General features: G+C 34.5%; 1 protein-coding gene across 1 annotated transcript; it reads left to right on the top strand.

Moving 5' to 3' along the window:
* Positions 1 to 1,751: 1,751 nt before the first annotated feature.
* On the top strand, positions 1,752 to 15,059 carry LOC111056553 (TIMELESS-interacting protein). Its single transcript, XM_022343929.2, has 5 exons — positions 1,752 to 2,269; positions 3,818 to 3,920; positions 8,657 to 8,858; positions 12,598 to 12,786; positions 14,122 to 15,059. The coding sequence occupies exons 1-5, from the start codon at positions 2,164 to 2,166 to the stop codon at positions 14,575 to 14,577; spliced, it is 1,056 nt and encodes a 351-aa protein (XP_022199621.2). The 5' UTR covers positions 1,752 to 2,163; the 3' UTR covers positions 14,578 to 15,059.
* Positions 15,060 to 15,304: the final 245 nt, after the last annotated feature.

The raw sequence follows: 15,304 nt of genomic DNA, 5'->3' as shown, positions 1-15,304 counted from the left end.
TTAGTCAAATACTACAAAGCAAATCTCCTGAAGGTGAACACAACAAAGACTGTAGTAAGTGCTTTCCACCTCAGAAACAAAGAAGCCCAAAGGGAGCTTAAAATCTTTTGGTCTGGCCAGCAGCTGACACATGTGGCAAACCCAACTTATCTTGGTGTTCAATTGGACAGAAGCCTGACATTCAAAGCTCACTGTGAAAAAAACGAAAAAGAAGGTCAACTCCAGAAATGCACTCTTACGCAAGCTGGTTGGGTCTGCCTGGGGTGCTGATGCTCACACCCTGCGAACAACAGCCTTAGCCCTGTGTTTCTCCACTGGTGAATATGCTTGTCCTGTGTGGGGTCGCTCAGCCCATGCTAAGAAGGTAGACGTGGCTCTCAACGAAAGCTGCCGGATTGTGACTGGCTGCCTAAAACCAACTAAAACTCACTACCTCTACCAACTGAGTGGGATAGCCCCTCCATCAATCCGGAGAGAGATAGCAGGTAGGGCCGAGCGAACTCGCCAAGCTAATGATGAAAGGCATCCAATGTTTGGCCATACCCCTGCAATTCACCGTTTGAAGTCCCGTCGCAGCTTTCTAACAGAGACACAGGAGCTGGGCTCCTCAGCACCACAAGAAAGAATTCGACTCTGGCATGAGGGTGCAGTTGCCACTGACTCAGTGCTGAGGGAGCAACTGCCAGCAGGAGCAGAGCTACCGTACAGTAAATGGAAAACTCTGAACCGCCTTAGAGCAGAGTGTGCTTGCACTAAAGAAAACCGCACTACTTGGAGGCAGATTGATGATCCTTATTGTGACTGTGGAGACATCCAGTCAGATGACCACCTCCTAAAGTGCCGTCTTGCACCAGCATGCAATCGACAAGACCTCTTTAATTTTAATGACGAAGCTGCTATAACAGTGGATTACTATTCTAATTTAGGCATATAATACAAGTATAATCACCTGACACGAACGAACGAATCTGTGACACTGCCATCATGATCATGTAAAGTGTGATCTGTTTGAACAGTTCTTCATCTTCATGATCTGACCATGAAATGAAATGTACTGACTAACGCGATGTATCCAGGAATGGCTTGGTCTTTGATCAAGAGATTAGATTGCATTTTGATCAAGAGATTGGATTGCATTTTGATCAAGAGATTAGATTAATGTGCTTTTCCAGGCTACAGTCAGTCTACAATAATTTGCTGAGTCACTTGCTGCAAGCACATATTGAGTGGGAATAGATTGTTTGACTTATCAGTCGCCTTTGCTTGGCTGGCCTGCACTCCTCTTCTCACGACAGAAGTGAGGGAAGGCGAGCGCTGGCATAGTACAATGTGGTCCACGCTATAATGGTATGGTTTAATTATCAATTTTATTGCTTTCCTTCTCTAAAATTCAAAATCTCTTTCTCGCTTTGCTCTGTTACCAGATTCCTTTTCAACAATGTAGAAATATAATAATTGATCAACAAAATATTCAATCTTGATTATGAGAATTTATTATGAAATCATTGAAAAATATAAGTTCTTGATTACTAAAATATAATTGATTATTTTAAACGAGAAGTTACAGTTAATATAACATCAATAAACCAGTATCAGTTACCCTTCATAGAAGGCATTGACAAGACAGAGGATCGGCAATATTGTTCTCCTATCTTACTCCACTACCATTATAACGTGGACCTCACTATAGCCATTCACATTCTCGCGCTCGTCGTCATTGTACGCACTTGGCAAGAGTGTGACGCCGGCCTGACGTGATGAAATATTGTAGGTTATGTTCAACAAAAGTTTTATTACTTTGACTCAGGGTTCAGTGTTATTGAGAGCCACTTTCAATTATTTCAAAATAAAATCTCACTTGACTTTTCATAAATTCAGTGTTTTTATATAAATATTTAACTTCCACTAAATTTTATTATCGTAACCTCGTTATTTGTTTTGAAATGCCTGGTCAGCCGGATAACAAGGAAGAGCAAGCTCCTGTTCGTGAACTAACGCAGACTGACAAGTTGAATAAGAAACTTTTGTCCTCACTACTAGAAAATTTAAACTCGGGAGAAAACAGCGTTCTTAATTCTCTTACTAGTCCAACAAATACGGAACAAGACGAATCTGAAAATACAGATTTTGAAGCAAATTCAACTGAATAAGTAAATAATAGAAATGGCTTTGCTACACAATGATCTTTTCTCGAATGAAGCCGTAGATGATCCAGAAGACTTGGACTTATTGGTTGAGGGACGAGGACAAGAAGATAATGAAACTGCAGGTAAGTTAACTAGCTGAATAATGATTATACACTTTCTATCACCATAACTTAATTACTTAATATGGAGTTCTATCATTGTGGATGGTTACGGTACCAAAGGTAACTTTTATAGTTATAAAGGTAAGCCTACTTACCAAACCTCTCGATTCCTAGGACGTCTTTGATCTCTTCTTTCAATTGGCTAATATGCAAAATTAATTTCTAGATTTCCCTTTGAATAATCTATTGTTCCGGTCCCATTCAATACTACTTAAATTTTGTCAGTGAGTGGGTGTATCCCCGGTTACTTTAAGCATTAAGTAAGTAAATAGATTATATCTGTGATCTCTGCTTCAGGAGAACTGCGCAGGTAAGTTCAGTAGAGAGGTCTTCACCTTGCTGCATCCAAACCTGCACGATTTGTATAGCCCCAACCATATGGATTCGGGCTTCTAACGCGCTAAATTTATTTAGCGCGCGTCTTCAGAACGTACGGCCTTATATGAATAGCCTCTATTTTGATTGTATAAATTACCCCGTTAGAGACAATGCATCCGGCTAACAAGAAAAAATCAGTGCGTCTGAAACCCCTGTATTAGATCCCGTTAGGACCTAGCTTATAAGGTCCCTTAGAACTCAACTACATCAGAGTCTTAAGACGCGCTATTTTTTCGTTCGTTACGGTAAACTATAAGAGCAAAATAGAAGCTCACATAAGATGCTATGCATTTTGTTGACGCGTGAATAAGCTCAGTGCATCTGAGACGCCCTATAGTTGGAGTCATGGGCCTGTTTCTCTCACCGCAACCAAGTCTCCCCGATAATGATTCTAATTAAAACCAGGATAATATCAACTTGTGCCTTGTCAAGTTGCCCTTGATTAACAATACAAAATCTACACTTATTTTTGTATATTTTATATTGCATTTCAATATTGTAATTCCATACAGTACTTCAAAAATAGCAAATTGCTTATCAAGTGCTTATTCAAACTCGATTCCCTTAATTTCCAAATGTGTAGGAACTATAAATATGTCAAATTCAGTAGCGTAGATGAAATTAGTTATGACGTCAAAGATTGTAGTGAATGAGTTTAACTTGCATTAAAGTACGGTTTCAAAAATAAATTAGATATTTCTTTCATTCAAATAAATTCTGAAAACATTATTTTGGATAAAATAAAAAATTATATAACTTTTTGTGTAGTTGAGAAGTTGATATTGTGGTAATTATTCATATTAAATGAAAAATACTAAGAAATTGTCAAAAAACACAGATTTATTGATACTTAGAAAGACCGGTTTCGTTTATTACACCATTGTCAATCTCTGATAAGTATCAATAAATCTGTGGTATTTTGACAATTTCTTAGTCTTTTTCATTAAAAAAATATATAGTTGATTAATTTCTTATTCAATTTGATCTACGTCAAGTAGTTTCTTCACTATTCAGTAACTTCTCCAGTATTCGGCTAGAATACTATTTCAATTAGAATTGTCTCAAGTCAATTTTCCAATAGTTACAAATTGCAGTGAAGCTCTAATATCTTATTTGTCTCCATTATTTCAGAACAAGCAACTGGTGACAATTCTGACAAAGAAGAGAAAAAAGATGATCAACCTGAAAAGAAGAAACGAAAGCAAAGCCAGCGACCAAGACTAAATATTCTCAGGTGAATCAAAAATTTAAATTATACCTTCTTCAATCCTAATATATTCACGAATGAATTCATTTTTTCATGCCAAACAGTTTTTTGTACAGTATCTGAGCCCAGGTAAACTATTACTTTCATGGTAATTTCATTTCAACTAGGTGGTTTTTTTATTATTACGCCTATTAAAATATATATTTATCAAGTTTCTCCTGCAGTTTCAATGGCCTTCACCCATGCCAATATTCTGTAAGCTAAGGCATGATCATTAACTAGATATATTTTACAGTAACAGCATCCCTTTTCAAATTTTGGAGGTTGCCCACCTCACCACTAATAGGAACTGTTACAATAAATTTATCAATATCTTCCTACTACTCATTTTTAAATAATTGAAATCCAAATAAACAGGATTTCAGCCTAAAGCACCATCGGTTCCCCACTTCAATAACAGTTCAAATAATCCAGTCTATCAACAGGTACGTATTAACGTATACATAAGTCTTTTAACGTATCCATAATCAAAGATATGACATATATCTATGAATTATTTCAACTGCAAGCAGCAGATTTCCTTTAAAAAGGCTGCAATGCAACCCTGCGTGATTTATTCGAGGCCAAGTTGTCATTTCCACTATTTATAACCATGTGGCTTTGTACGAGACGAATCAGCTTTTCCGTATCCATCTTTGAACTAGACTGATCAACAAAGCAAAGCTGAGTAGTTGACGGCGTATAATCTGAATCTGAAGCTTCAATGAAATGTTACATGGAAAATAAATGCATGTCGTTGCTTCAAATGCACAGACTGCATGTCGGTGTTTAAATGACAAAATAGAGTGTTAAAAGATCGCAGTTCAGAATGGATCAAGAAAACCATAATCTTTAATAATAAGCTACTCTGAGGCACTGCCTCAGAGTGTACTTCTTAAGGTGCGTACAGATATACGAGCCGCGAACATGAGCAATTCACTTTTAATCAGCTGATTATATCTGTATTTTTACAGAAACGGTAAGATTTAGATATAAAAATTTTGGCATCAGCTGATTAAAAATGAATTGCTCATGTTCGCGGCGCGTATATCTGTACGCACCTTTAAGATCATTGACTTTCAATAGCAGTGCTCCCATAACTGACTCCAGGCAGTTAACCTGCCTCAGGTTAAGTACATCAAACCTTGAGGCACTTCTAATCTGTCTTTCTAATAAATCTAATAATACGAGTATTCTAATAAATCAGCCTGAATAGTGGAACGTACACATCAAAATGGGCATCGAGTAACAACGTTGAGGCTCTCCTTTTACTTTTCTATCAAGTTCAATTTTATTTTTCTGCTAACTGGTCCTAGTAAATTATAGATGAAGGTCTTGGTCACAACCGAAAACCTTCGATAAAATAAACATCTTAAAAATATTGGAGCTTTTTCGATAATTAAATTTGTTTTATTTTCTAGGTTGATGGATAACAATACTGGACTATTAGCTGCTGAAAGAATGTTCAAAGATGTAAAATTCAAAGGAAAAGGTCATGAACTGGAAGATTTGAACTTGATCATGAAGAAAATGGAGATTTGGGCTCACAAGCTGTATCCATCTTTCGATTTTGATGATTGTCTGGCTAAACTGGAAAAACTTGGAAATACTCGTTCTGTTGCTGTGAGTTATTTATTACTTCAATAACTATTTTAGTAGTTGTAATTCATTAAGTTGAAGTTTTATAAAAATTCTGCTTTTTATTTTTATACTTGGTAGCCTATCTAGTTTTAACTTCCATTCTTTTTTACTTTCCTTGCCCTATCACCATAGGTAAGGAAACTATTGCTTTCCAAAAAAATTAAGGTACCCTAATTTCAAGTTTTCTATACGTTTCTATACGTTACGTCCCCTGAGTCCAAAATCATGATTTTTGGGTGTTGGTCTGTGTGTGTGTGTGTGTGTGTGTGTGTGGTGTGTGTGTGTGTGTGTGTGTGTGTGTGTGTGTGTGTGTGTGTGTGTGTGTGTGTGTGTGTGTGTGTGTGTGTGGTGTGTGTGTGTGTGGTGTGTGTGTGTGTGTGTGTTGTGTGTGTGTGTGTGTGTGTTGTGTGTGTGTGTGTGTGTGTGTGTGTGTGTGTGTGTGTTGTGTGTGTGTGTGTGTGTGTGTGGTGTGGTGTGTGTGTGTGTGTGTGTGTGTGTGTGTGTGTGTGTGTGTGTGTGTGTGTGTGTGGTGTGTGTGTGTGTGTGTGTGTGGTGTGTGTGTGTGTGTGTTGTGTGTGTGTGTGTGTGTGTGTGTGGTGTGTGTTGGTGTGTGTGTGTGTGTGGTGTGTGTGGTGTGTGTGTGTGTGTGTGTGTGTGTGTGTGTGTGTGTGTGTGGTGGTGTGTGTGTGGTGTGTGTGTGTTGTGTGTGTGTGTGTGTGGTGTGTGTGTGTGTGGTGTGTGTGTGTGTGTGTGTGGTGTGTGTGTGTGTGTGTGTGTGTGTGTGTGTGTGGTGTGTGTGTGTGTGTGTGTGTGTGTGTGTGTGTGTGGTGTGTGTGTGTGTGTGTGTGTGTGTGTGTGTGTGTGTGTGTGTGTGTGGTGTGTACACCTTGCTGCATCCGAACCTGCACGATTTGTATGGACCCAACCATACGGATTCGGGCGTCCAACGCGCTAAATGTATTTAGCGCACGTCTTCAGAACGTACGGCCTCATATGAAAAGCCTCCATTTTGATTGTATGATTTACCCCGTTAGAGACAATGCAACCGGCTGATAAGAAAAAATCAGTGCGTCTGAAACCCCTTTATAAGACCCCGTTAGGACCTAGCTTATAAGGTCCCTTAGACCTCAACTACATCAGAGTCTTAAAACGCGCTATTTTTTCGCTCGTTACGGTAAACTATAAGAGCGAAATAGAAGCTCACATAAGTTGCCATGCATTTTGTTGCGCGAATAAACTCAGTGCATCTGAGACGCCCTTATAGTTGGGATCATGGGCCTGTTTCTCTCATCGCAACCTTGAGCCAAGTCTCCCCGATAATGATTTTAATTGAAACCAGGATTATATCAACTTGTGCCTTGTTATTGATTGACAATATAAAATCTACATTTATTTTTGTAGCCTATATTTTATATTATATTCCAATATTGTAATTCCATAAAGTATTTCAAAAATAGCAAATTGCGTATCAAGTCCCAATTCAAATTCGATTCCCTTAATTTTCAAATGTGCAGGAACTATAAATATTTCAAGTTCATTAGTCTAGATGAAATTAGTTATGACGTCAAAGATTTTAGTAAATGAGTTTAACTTGCAATAAAGTACTGTGTCAAAAATAAATTAGGATATTTCTTTTATTCAAATAAATTCAAACATTATTTTGTATAGAATAAAAAAATATTTTCAAGTAGTTTTTTCACTATTCAGTAACTTCTTCAGTATTCGGCTAGAATACTATTTCAATTAGAATTTTCTCTAAAGTCAATTTTCCAATCGTTACAACTTACAAATTGCAGTGAAGCTCTTATATTTTATTTGTCTCCTTTATTTCAGAACAAGCAACTGGTGACAATTCTGACAAAGAAGAGAAAAAAGATGATCAACCTGAAAAGAAGAAACGAAAGCAAAGCCAGCGACCAAGACTAAATATTCTCAGGTGAATCAACAGTTTAAATATGCCTTCGTCAATCCTAATATATTCATTTTTTTTACCAAAAAATTTTTTCTACAGTATCTGAGCCCAGCTATATTAGTACTTTCATGGTAATTATATTTTAACTGATGCAAAATATCACTGTGAGGACAATATAGATGGTGATGATGGTTGAAACTAAAAATGAGGTTTACCAAAAAATTTTTTCTACAGTATCTGAGCCCAGCTATATTAGTACTTTCATGGTAATTATATTTTAACTGATGCAAAATATCACTGTGAGGACAATATAGATGGTGATGATGGTTGAAACTAAAAATGAGGTGTTTTTCACAATACAAGGAGCATTGTTGTCAGGTGTACCTGGAAATCTATATGAGATAGAGCGCTCTACCTAGTCTCAGATTGTAGAGCACAAAATTACGCCCAGAGGGATTTTGAATTTTACATCTAGATTGTAGCAATCGGGATATATTGTTGATCAAATACTAAATATCATCAAATTGATTTTTTTCTTAAAATTTCACCCATTTTTCAAAAATCATTACTCATTGGAGATAGTGACTTCCAAATGATCTCATTTCATTCAGAATTTTATAGCCTAATCTTGAAAAAAGGCGAGAGCAAATTTTTGAGTCCGATCACTGAATTTGGCGGAAATAGCTGAAAACTAGAAAATAAACAGAAAATACGAGGTTTTCAAATCACTCTGTATATAGCACAAGCTAATTTTGCATTAAGAATTTGGTTCTGGACTTCTCTCATGTATCCAAATAACATATTGAAAAATCATAACTAAAAATTAAATTGCAAGCACCAATGTATATAGTGACTGGACTACATAATTGACTCCAGGTTAAGAGGCAGACCTGCCTCAGGTCAAGTACCGTACTTCAAATCTTGAGGCACTTCTAATCTGACTTTCTAATAAATCAGCCTGAATAGTAGAACGTACACATGAAAATGGGCATCTAGTAACAACGTTGAGGCTCTTCTTTTACTTGTCTATCAAGTTCAGTTTTATTATTCTGCTAACTGGTCCTAGTAAATTATAGATGAAGGTCTTGGTCACAACCGAAAACCTTCAATAAAATAAACATCTTAAAAATATTGGAGCTTTTTCGATAATTAAATTTGTTTCATTTTCTAGGTTGATGGATAACAATACTGGACTATTAGCTGCTGAAAGAATGTTCAAAGATGTAAAATTCAAAGGAAAAGGTCATGAACTGGAAGATTTGAATTTGATCATGAAGAAAATGGAGATTTGGGCTCACAAGCTGTATCCATCTTTCGATTTTGATGATTGTCTGGCTAAACTGGAAAAACTTGGAAATACTCGTTCTGTTGCTGTGAGTTATTTATTACTTCAATAACTATTTTAATATTTGTAATTCATTACATTGAAGTTTTATGAAAATTCTGCGTTTTATTTTTACAATTGGTATGCTATCTAGTTTCAACTTTCATTCTTTTTTCTTTTTTGATTCGTATTACTCCCTCTATCCTCTACAAATTTGCTGCTCGATTATTTTCATATTTTGTTTCAATTAATATGATAATCAATATATTTTGAGGTGTTAATCTGTAATGTAGCCTAACAACTCGACGATGGTACTTTATCTTATTATTTTTCCTAGTGTTGAGACCAGTCAACTATTTCCTTAGCCTTCTCTGGAAACTTGTAAAATAGGTATCATTCTTATATCAGAATAATCCAGTCTATACAATATCGCTTATTGGTGAAATTAATTTATTTATGGAGTCCAGTATAGAGCTCAAGTTCGCTTTTCATGTTATTTAATCTTTAATTCTAGTTCAAGTAGATGGTTTTAAAAAATATATAGTTTCAAAAAAATATTATGTGTTTCTTTCAATCATGAATGGGATTTAAAGCCAGATTATTTTCTAGGGTACAGTGATAAACAACCAAACCTTAGAATCCAACCTAGAATAAACATAGCACAGGCAATAAATGCAACAATGTCTCATTTACAGTTGCTATAATTTTCTGGCCGTTACGACCAGTGAACAAAATAACTGAAAGTTGCCATGCGATTTAAGGTTGCTCGGTTGCTCGCCAGCAAAGTTAAGACAATAATTCTGGTGCATCATCAATAAACTATTGTATAAAAGCACTTCAAGTTTATGTGGTGACAACAGTCATCTGATACACCTATTTTATTTATTTATTTATTAGGTTAGCACAAACAATACAATGATCGGAAAAGAAAAACAGGCTATTGCCCAAAACTTCTTCAATTTCCTAATTTAGTTTCAAATTGTCCAAATATTATACATAGGTTATGTCCATATCAATTTTCTACACCAAATCACAATCTGAGAATATAGATTAGACTAAAACAATCAATTTAGAATTTGGATAGATTGATAGTAAAACTTTTGTAAAAACCTGAAACAAACTTTAAATTCACAAAATAAAGAATAAAAACACTTGAATTTTGAGCTCGAAAATTTTATTTATTTATTTTTACAAAGTAGCACTGATTGGGAGAGAAAAACTAAGGATAATCCTTGTACCATTTTTCTCCCAAATTTAGATAAAATTTCAAAAGTCCGAGATAGGGTTATGGTTTCACTTTTCTAAAATTTATTCCATTTTCACTGAAAAAACAACGAAAACTAAGAATTTTAAATTTTGATCGTTAAAAACAGAATAAAAAACAAAAATATCACACTCAAATCATCATTAATTGGAACATATCACGTTCACCTTAGCTACATAATGCTGAAGAAATTATGTAGAATACAATGTACAATGTAAACTTTTAGAATACAATTTACAATGTAAACTTTATTTAGAATACAATGTTACAAGAAGATATAGAATGGTAGTTTCAATGAATCATGTTATTTCTTATTTCTACATCCTCATTTCTTTAAAGTTATCTTTTTGTTTCAGACTTACGTCAAGAAATTGAGAATGGGACTTGAAGATGACATTGTTACTCCTCAACATGATGACGAGGATGTTAATGCAAGCACCAATGTATATAGTGACTGGACTACATAATTGACTCCAGGTTAAGAGGCAGACCTGCCTCAGGTCAAGTACCGTACTTCAAATCTTGAGGCACTTCTAATCTGACTTTCTAATAGATCAGCCTGAATAGTAGAACGTACACATGAAAATGGGCATCTAGTAACAACGTTGAGGCTCTTCTTTTACTTGTCTATCAAGTTCAGTTTTATTATTCTGCTAACTGGTCCTAGTAAATTATAGATGAAGGTCTTGGTCACAACCGAAAACCTTCAATAAAATAAACATCTTAAAAATATTGGAGCTTTTTCGATAATTAAATTTGTTTCATTTTCTAGGTTGATGGATAACATACTGGACTATTAGCTGCTGAAAGAATGTTCAAAGATGTAAAATTCAAAGGAAAAGGTCATGAACTGGAAGATTTGAATTTGATCATGAAGAAAATGGAGATTTGGGCTCACAAGCTGTATCCATCTTTCGATTTTGATGATTGTCTGGCTAAACTGGAAAAACTTGGAAATACTCGTTCTGTTGCTGTGAGTTATTTATTACTTCAATAACTATTTAATATTTGTAATTCATTACATTGAAGTTTTATGAAAATTCTGCGTTTTATTTTTACAATTGGTATCTAGTTTCAACTTTCATTCTTTTTTCTTTTTTGATTCGTATTACTCCCTCTATCCTCTACAAATTTGCTGCTCGATTATTTTCATATTTTGTTTCAATTAGTATGATAATCAATATATTTTGAGGTGTTAATCTGTAATGTAACAACTCGACGATGGTACTTTATCTTATTATTTTTCCTAGTGTTGAGACCAGTCAACTATTTCCTTAGCCTTCTCTGGAAACTTGTAAAATAGGTATCATTCTTATCTCAGAATAATCCAGTCTATACAATATCGCTTATTGGTGAAATTAATTTATTTATGGAGTCCAGTATAGAGCTCAAGTTCGCTTTTCATGTTATTTAATCTTTAATTTTAGTTCAAGTAGAGGGTTTTAAAAAAATATTATGTAGTTTTTATGTAATATATAGTTTTAAAAAAATATTATGTGTTTCTTTCAATCATGAATGGGATTTAAAGCCAGATTATTTTCTAGGGTACAGTGATAAACAACCAAACCTTAAAATCCAACATAGAATAAATGTAGTACAGGCAATAAATGCAACAATGTCTCATTTACAGTTGCTATAATTTCTGGCCATTACGACCAGTGAACAAAATAACTGAAAGTTGCCATGCGATTTAAGGTTGCTCGGTTGCTCGCCAGCAAAGTTAAGACAATAATTCCGGTGCATCATCAATAAACTATTGTATAAAAGCACTTCAAGTTTATGTGGTGACAACAGTCATCTGATAAACCTATTTTATTTATTTATTTATTAGGTTAGCACAATCAATACAATGATCGGAAAAGAAAAAAAACAGGCTATTGCCCAAAACGTTTTCAATTTCCTAATTTAGTTTCAAATTGTCCAAATATTATACATGGGTTATGTCCATATCAATTTTCTTCACAATCTGAGAATATAGATTAGACTAAAACAAACAATTTTAAATTTGGATAGATTGATAGTAAAACTTTTGTAAAAACCTGAAACAAACTTTAAATTCACAAAATAAAGAATAAAACACTTGAATTTTGAGCTCGAAAATTTTATTTATTTATTTATAATTTTTACAAAGTAGCACTGATTGGGAAAGAAAAACTAAGGATAATCTTGTACCATTTTTCTCCCAAATTTAGATAACATTTCAAAAGTCCGAGATAGGGTTATGGTTTCACTTTTCTAAAATTTATTCCATTTTTACTGAAAAAACAACAAAAACTAAGAATTTTAAATCTTGATCGTTAAAAACAGAATAAAAAACAAAAATATCACACTCAAATCACCATTAATTGGAACATATAACGTACACCTTAGCTACATAATGCTGAAGAAATTATGTAGAATACAATGTACAATGTAAACTTTTAGAATACAATTTACAAGAAGATATAGAATGGTAGTTTCAATGAATCATGTTATTTCTTATTTCTACGTCCTCAATTTCTTTAAAGCTATCTTTTTGTTTCAGACTTACGTCAAGAAATTGAGAATGGGACTTGAAGATGACATTGTTACTCCTCAACATGATGACGAGGATGTTAATGAAAACACCAACAATGACAACACAGAAGAAAATCAACCTCCGCCTAGAGCTAATTCTCCTGGTAGATTTGATCAGTTAGTCAGGAATCAGCCACAAAATGAACCCGCTCAAGGGGTGAGTATGTTTTACCCTTTATTCAATTTTGTACGGTAACCAGTAATCTACTTCATACATTAAAACTCTTGTGATTTTTTTAAATTATGAAATTCAAATAGTGGTATACCTAGTTTTACAAATTGTTTGATTTACAAGACCTTTACTTGTTCACAATCACAAATAATATCTGGTTTCAACGCCATGGAAATAAACCAATAAGAAACTCAGAACTGCAATTCAGAAATCACATAGACTGCGTAAAAAATGTATTCAATTTTGTGATTAATCATGATTATTATTGCATAATATTTGCAGAGTAGTGCGGAAAAGACTTAAGTTTATCACTTGTTGAATATTTTATTTCTGAACTTTACCACAATGTAATATCTCTAGTAGAGAATGTCAATTAGCCATAACCAATTGATTAGTCGCAAGATTGCTTGTGATCCCTGGCTGAAAGTGAAACGGTCTTTCTCTTACGCAATCATTAGTCCTCTTTCTTTCTCTCTCTCTCTCTCTGAATGCACACTGTCAGAAAGTAAACACACAAATGATTAGAAACATCGGTCTCGGAGGTAATAATTGAACTGCCAACTTCCTTATCACCACCTCAAAATGTCAGTTATCAGTAGCATGTTTGTAGAGGAAGTCCAGGGACCACAACTAATCTCGCGGCCTCTGTCAATTTACTTACTTGTCTTCATTGATGTCTCTCAATCATATCTCTCTCATCACTCAATCATAAGCAAGTAATATGTTGTTTGTATTGTGTTTGCACTTCTATCAAAATTCAAAATGTATTTCACACATTTTTTTCTCAATGAACATGGTTGTAACTTACAACTTATAATTGTTATTATTTCTTCTTATAGCCCCGGTTCCACAAAAGCCTGTTAAATTTTAATCACGAATGCATTGAGAACCAATCAGAGAAGACTTATTTTCGGAGAAGCCTTCTCTGATTGGTTCTCGTAGTATCATGATTAAAATTAAACAGGCTTTTGTGCAACCAGGCAAAGCTCTTCTTATTTTGATGTAAATTTGTTCTAAGATTAACATATTTCCTTAAATCATTATGAGTCTAACAGTTTAGAATAATCCTAAACGCTGAAATTCTTTGGCTACGGATTTTAGATAAATATTAATTGTACTTACATTGTTGTAACTTGAAGTCGTTGTTCCCACTAGGTGCTTATAATCTTCATGTTTGTTGAAATATGTTCAAAGATTAACCTATTTCTTCAATAATTACAAATTGAACAATTTAGAAGTATTCTCAATGCACAATTGGAGCAGACTCTACATTCTATAATCAGCAGTTTTATTGTGAATGTGATTATTTGTGCTTTGCAGGGTCTCACAGAGGAGCAAAGAGAAAGAATGCGGAAGAATCGTCTCATTGCTGAGCAAAGACGAGCGGCCAGAATGAAGGAACTGCGAGAGAAACAGCAACGCATGGCGGCTGGAAATGCTGTTTTAAGCCAATCACCCTTCCAGACTACTTCAGATGATAATACTCCAATCATTGCACATTCTCAACAAAATAATTCCTCAGAGCTACAAAATACATTGAATGCTGAATGTGATTCCACCAACATTTCACAGACTGAGAAAGAAGTTTCCGTGAATAATAGTACACAAATTGGCGAAAATACTCAGGATAAAGATGAAATTGGTGAAACTACACTGGATGAAGATAAAATTGGACATGGAGATAACGAAGTTCCTATGAATATCAGCACAGAAATTGGTGAAACTACTAAGCATCAACAGAAAAATAACGATGTTACTATGAATATCAACTCATAAATTTGTGAAACTACTCATGATAAAGATGAAATTGGTGTAACTACTCAAGATAAAGATGTTTCGATGAGTATCAGTACAGAAATTGGTGAAACTACACATGATAACGATGAAGATAAAGATGTTTCTATACCTATCAGCACAGAAACGGGTAAAACTACTCAGGAGAAAGATGAAGAATACACTACTTGTGAAGAATCTGAACAAGCTACACGTTCACTTGGTACTGCAAACAATGTAAGTGTGAATTTGCCAGAAAATTCGTATGATTTTTTTGAGCCGATGGATGATATCGAGATGGAAGAACTGCCTTGAGTGAGTTTTCTCAATGATTATTATAATTGTCATCAGTTTTCACAACGTCCTCTCATGAAATTATTACAACCGATTTACAAGTTTTTTTTAGTGGCGGTACTATTCCAGGGACACACGTATTATTAATGTAATATTGATTTCTATATCTCAATAAAAATAATTTAACTAAATTTGTAACAATTCTTTGTGTAATCTAAGTTCATCTAATAATTCTGATTCTTATGTCAACTTCCGCTTGCGTATCCAGCCTTCTTTAGCATATAAATTGTCATCAGAACATTTTTCCAACATGATTTTCAGCTATAAAAACGTTCATTAATACAAAATAATATGTAGCTGATATTGACGAGTTGTGTTCACGATAAAAATTGAAAAATATATCTGAAACTGATATCCGAGGAAGAGATTCAAGAGA

Source organism: Nilaparvata lugens, chromosome 2 (assembly GCF_014356525.2).
Source record: "Nilaparvata lugens isolate BPH chromosome 2, ASM1435652v1, whole genome shotgun sequence".
In the NCBI taxonomy this organism is placed as follows: Eukaryota; Metazoa; Arthropoda; class Insecta; order Hemiptera; family Delphacidae; genus Nilaparvata; species Nilaparvata lugens.
The sequence above is the reverse complement of the archived record's forward strand: the minus strand, read 5'-3'. Positions and strand labels throughout refer to the sequence as shown.

Bases quoted from the DNA above. Each gene is read 5' to 3' on its own strand.
- LOC111056553 (XM_022343929.2), top strand. From the start codon at position 2,164: ATGGCTTTGCTACACAATGATCTTTTCTCGAATGAAGCCGTAGATGAT. The intron at 3,921-8,656 runs GTGAATCAAAAA...TTCATTTTCTAG, and splicing joins CCAAGACTAAATATTCTCAG to GTTGATGGATAACAATACTG. The intron at 12,787-14,121 runs GTGAGTATGTTT...TGTGCTTTGCAG, and splicing joins AAAATGAACCCGCTCAAGGG to GGTCTCACAGAGGAGCAAAG.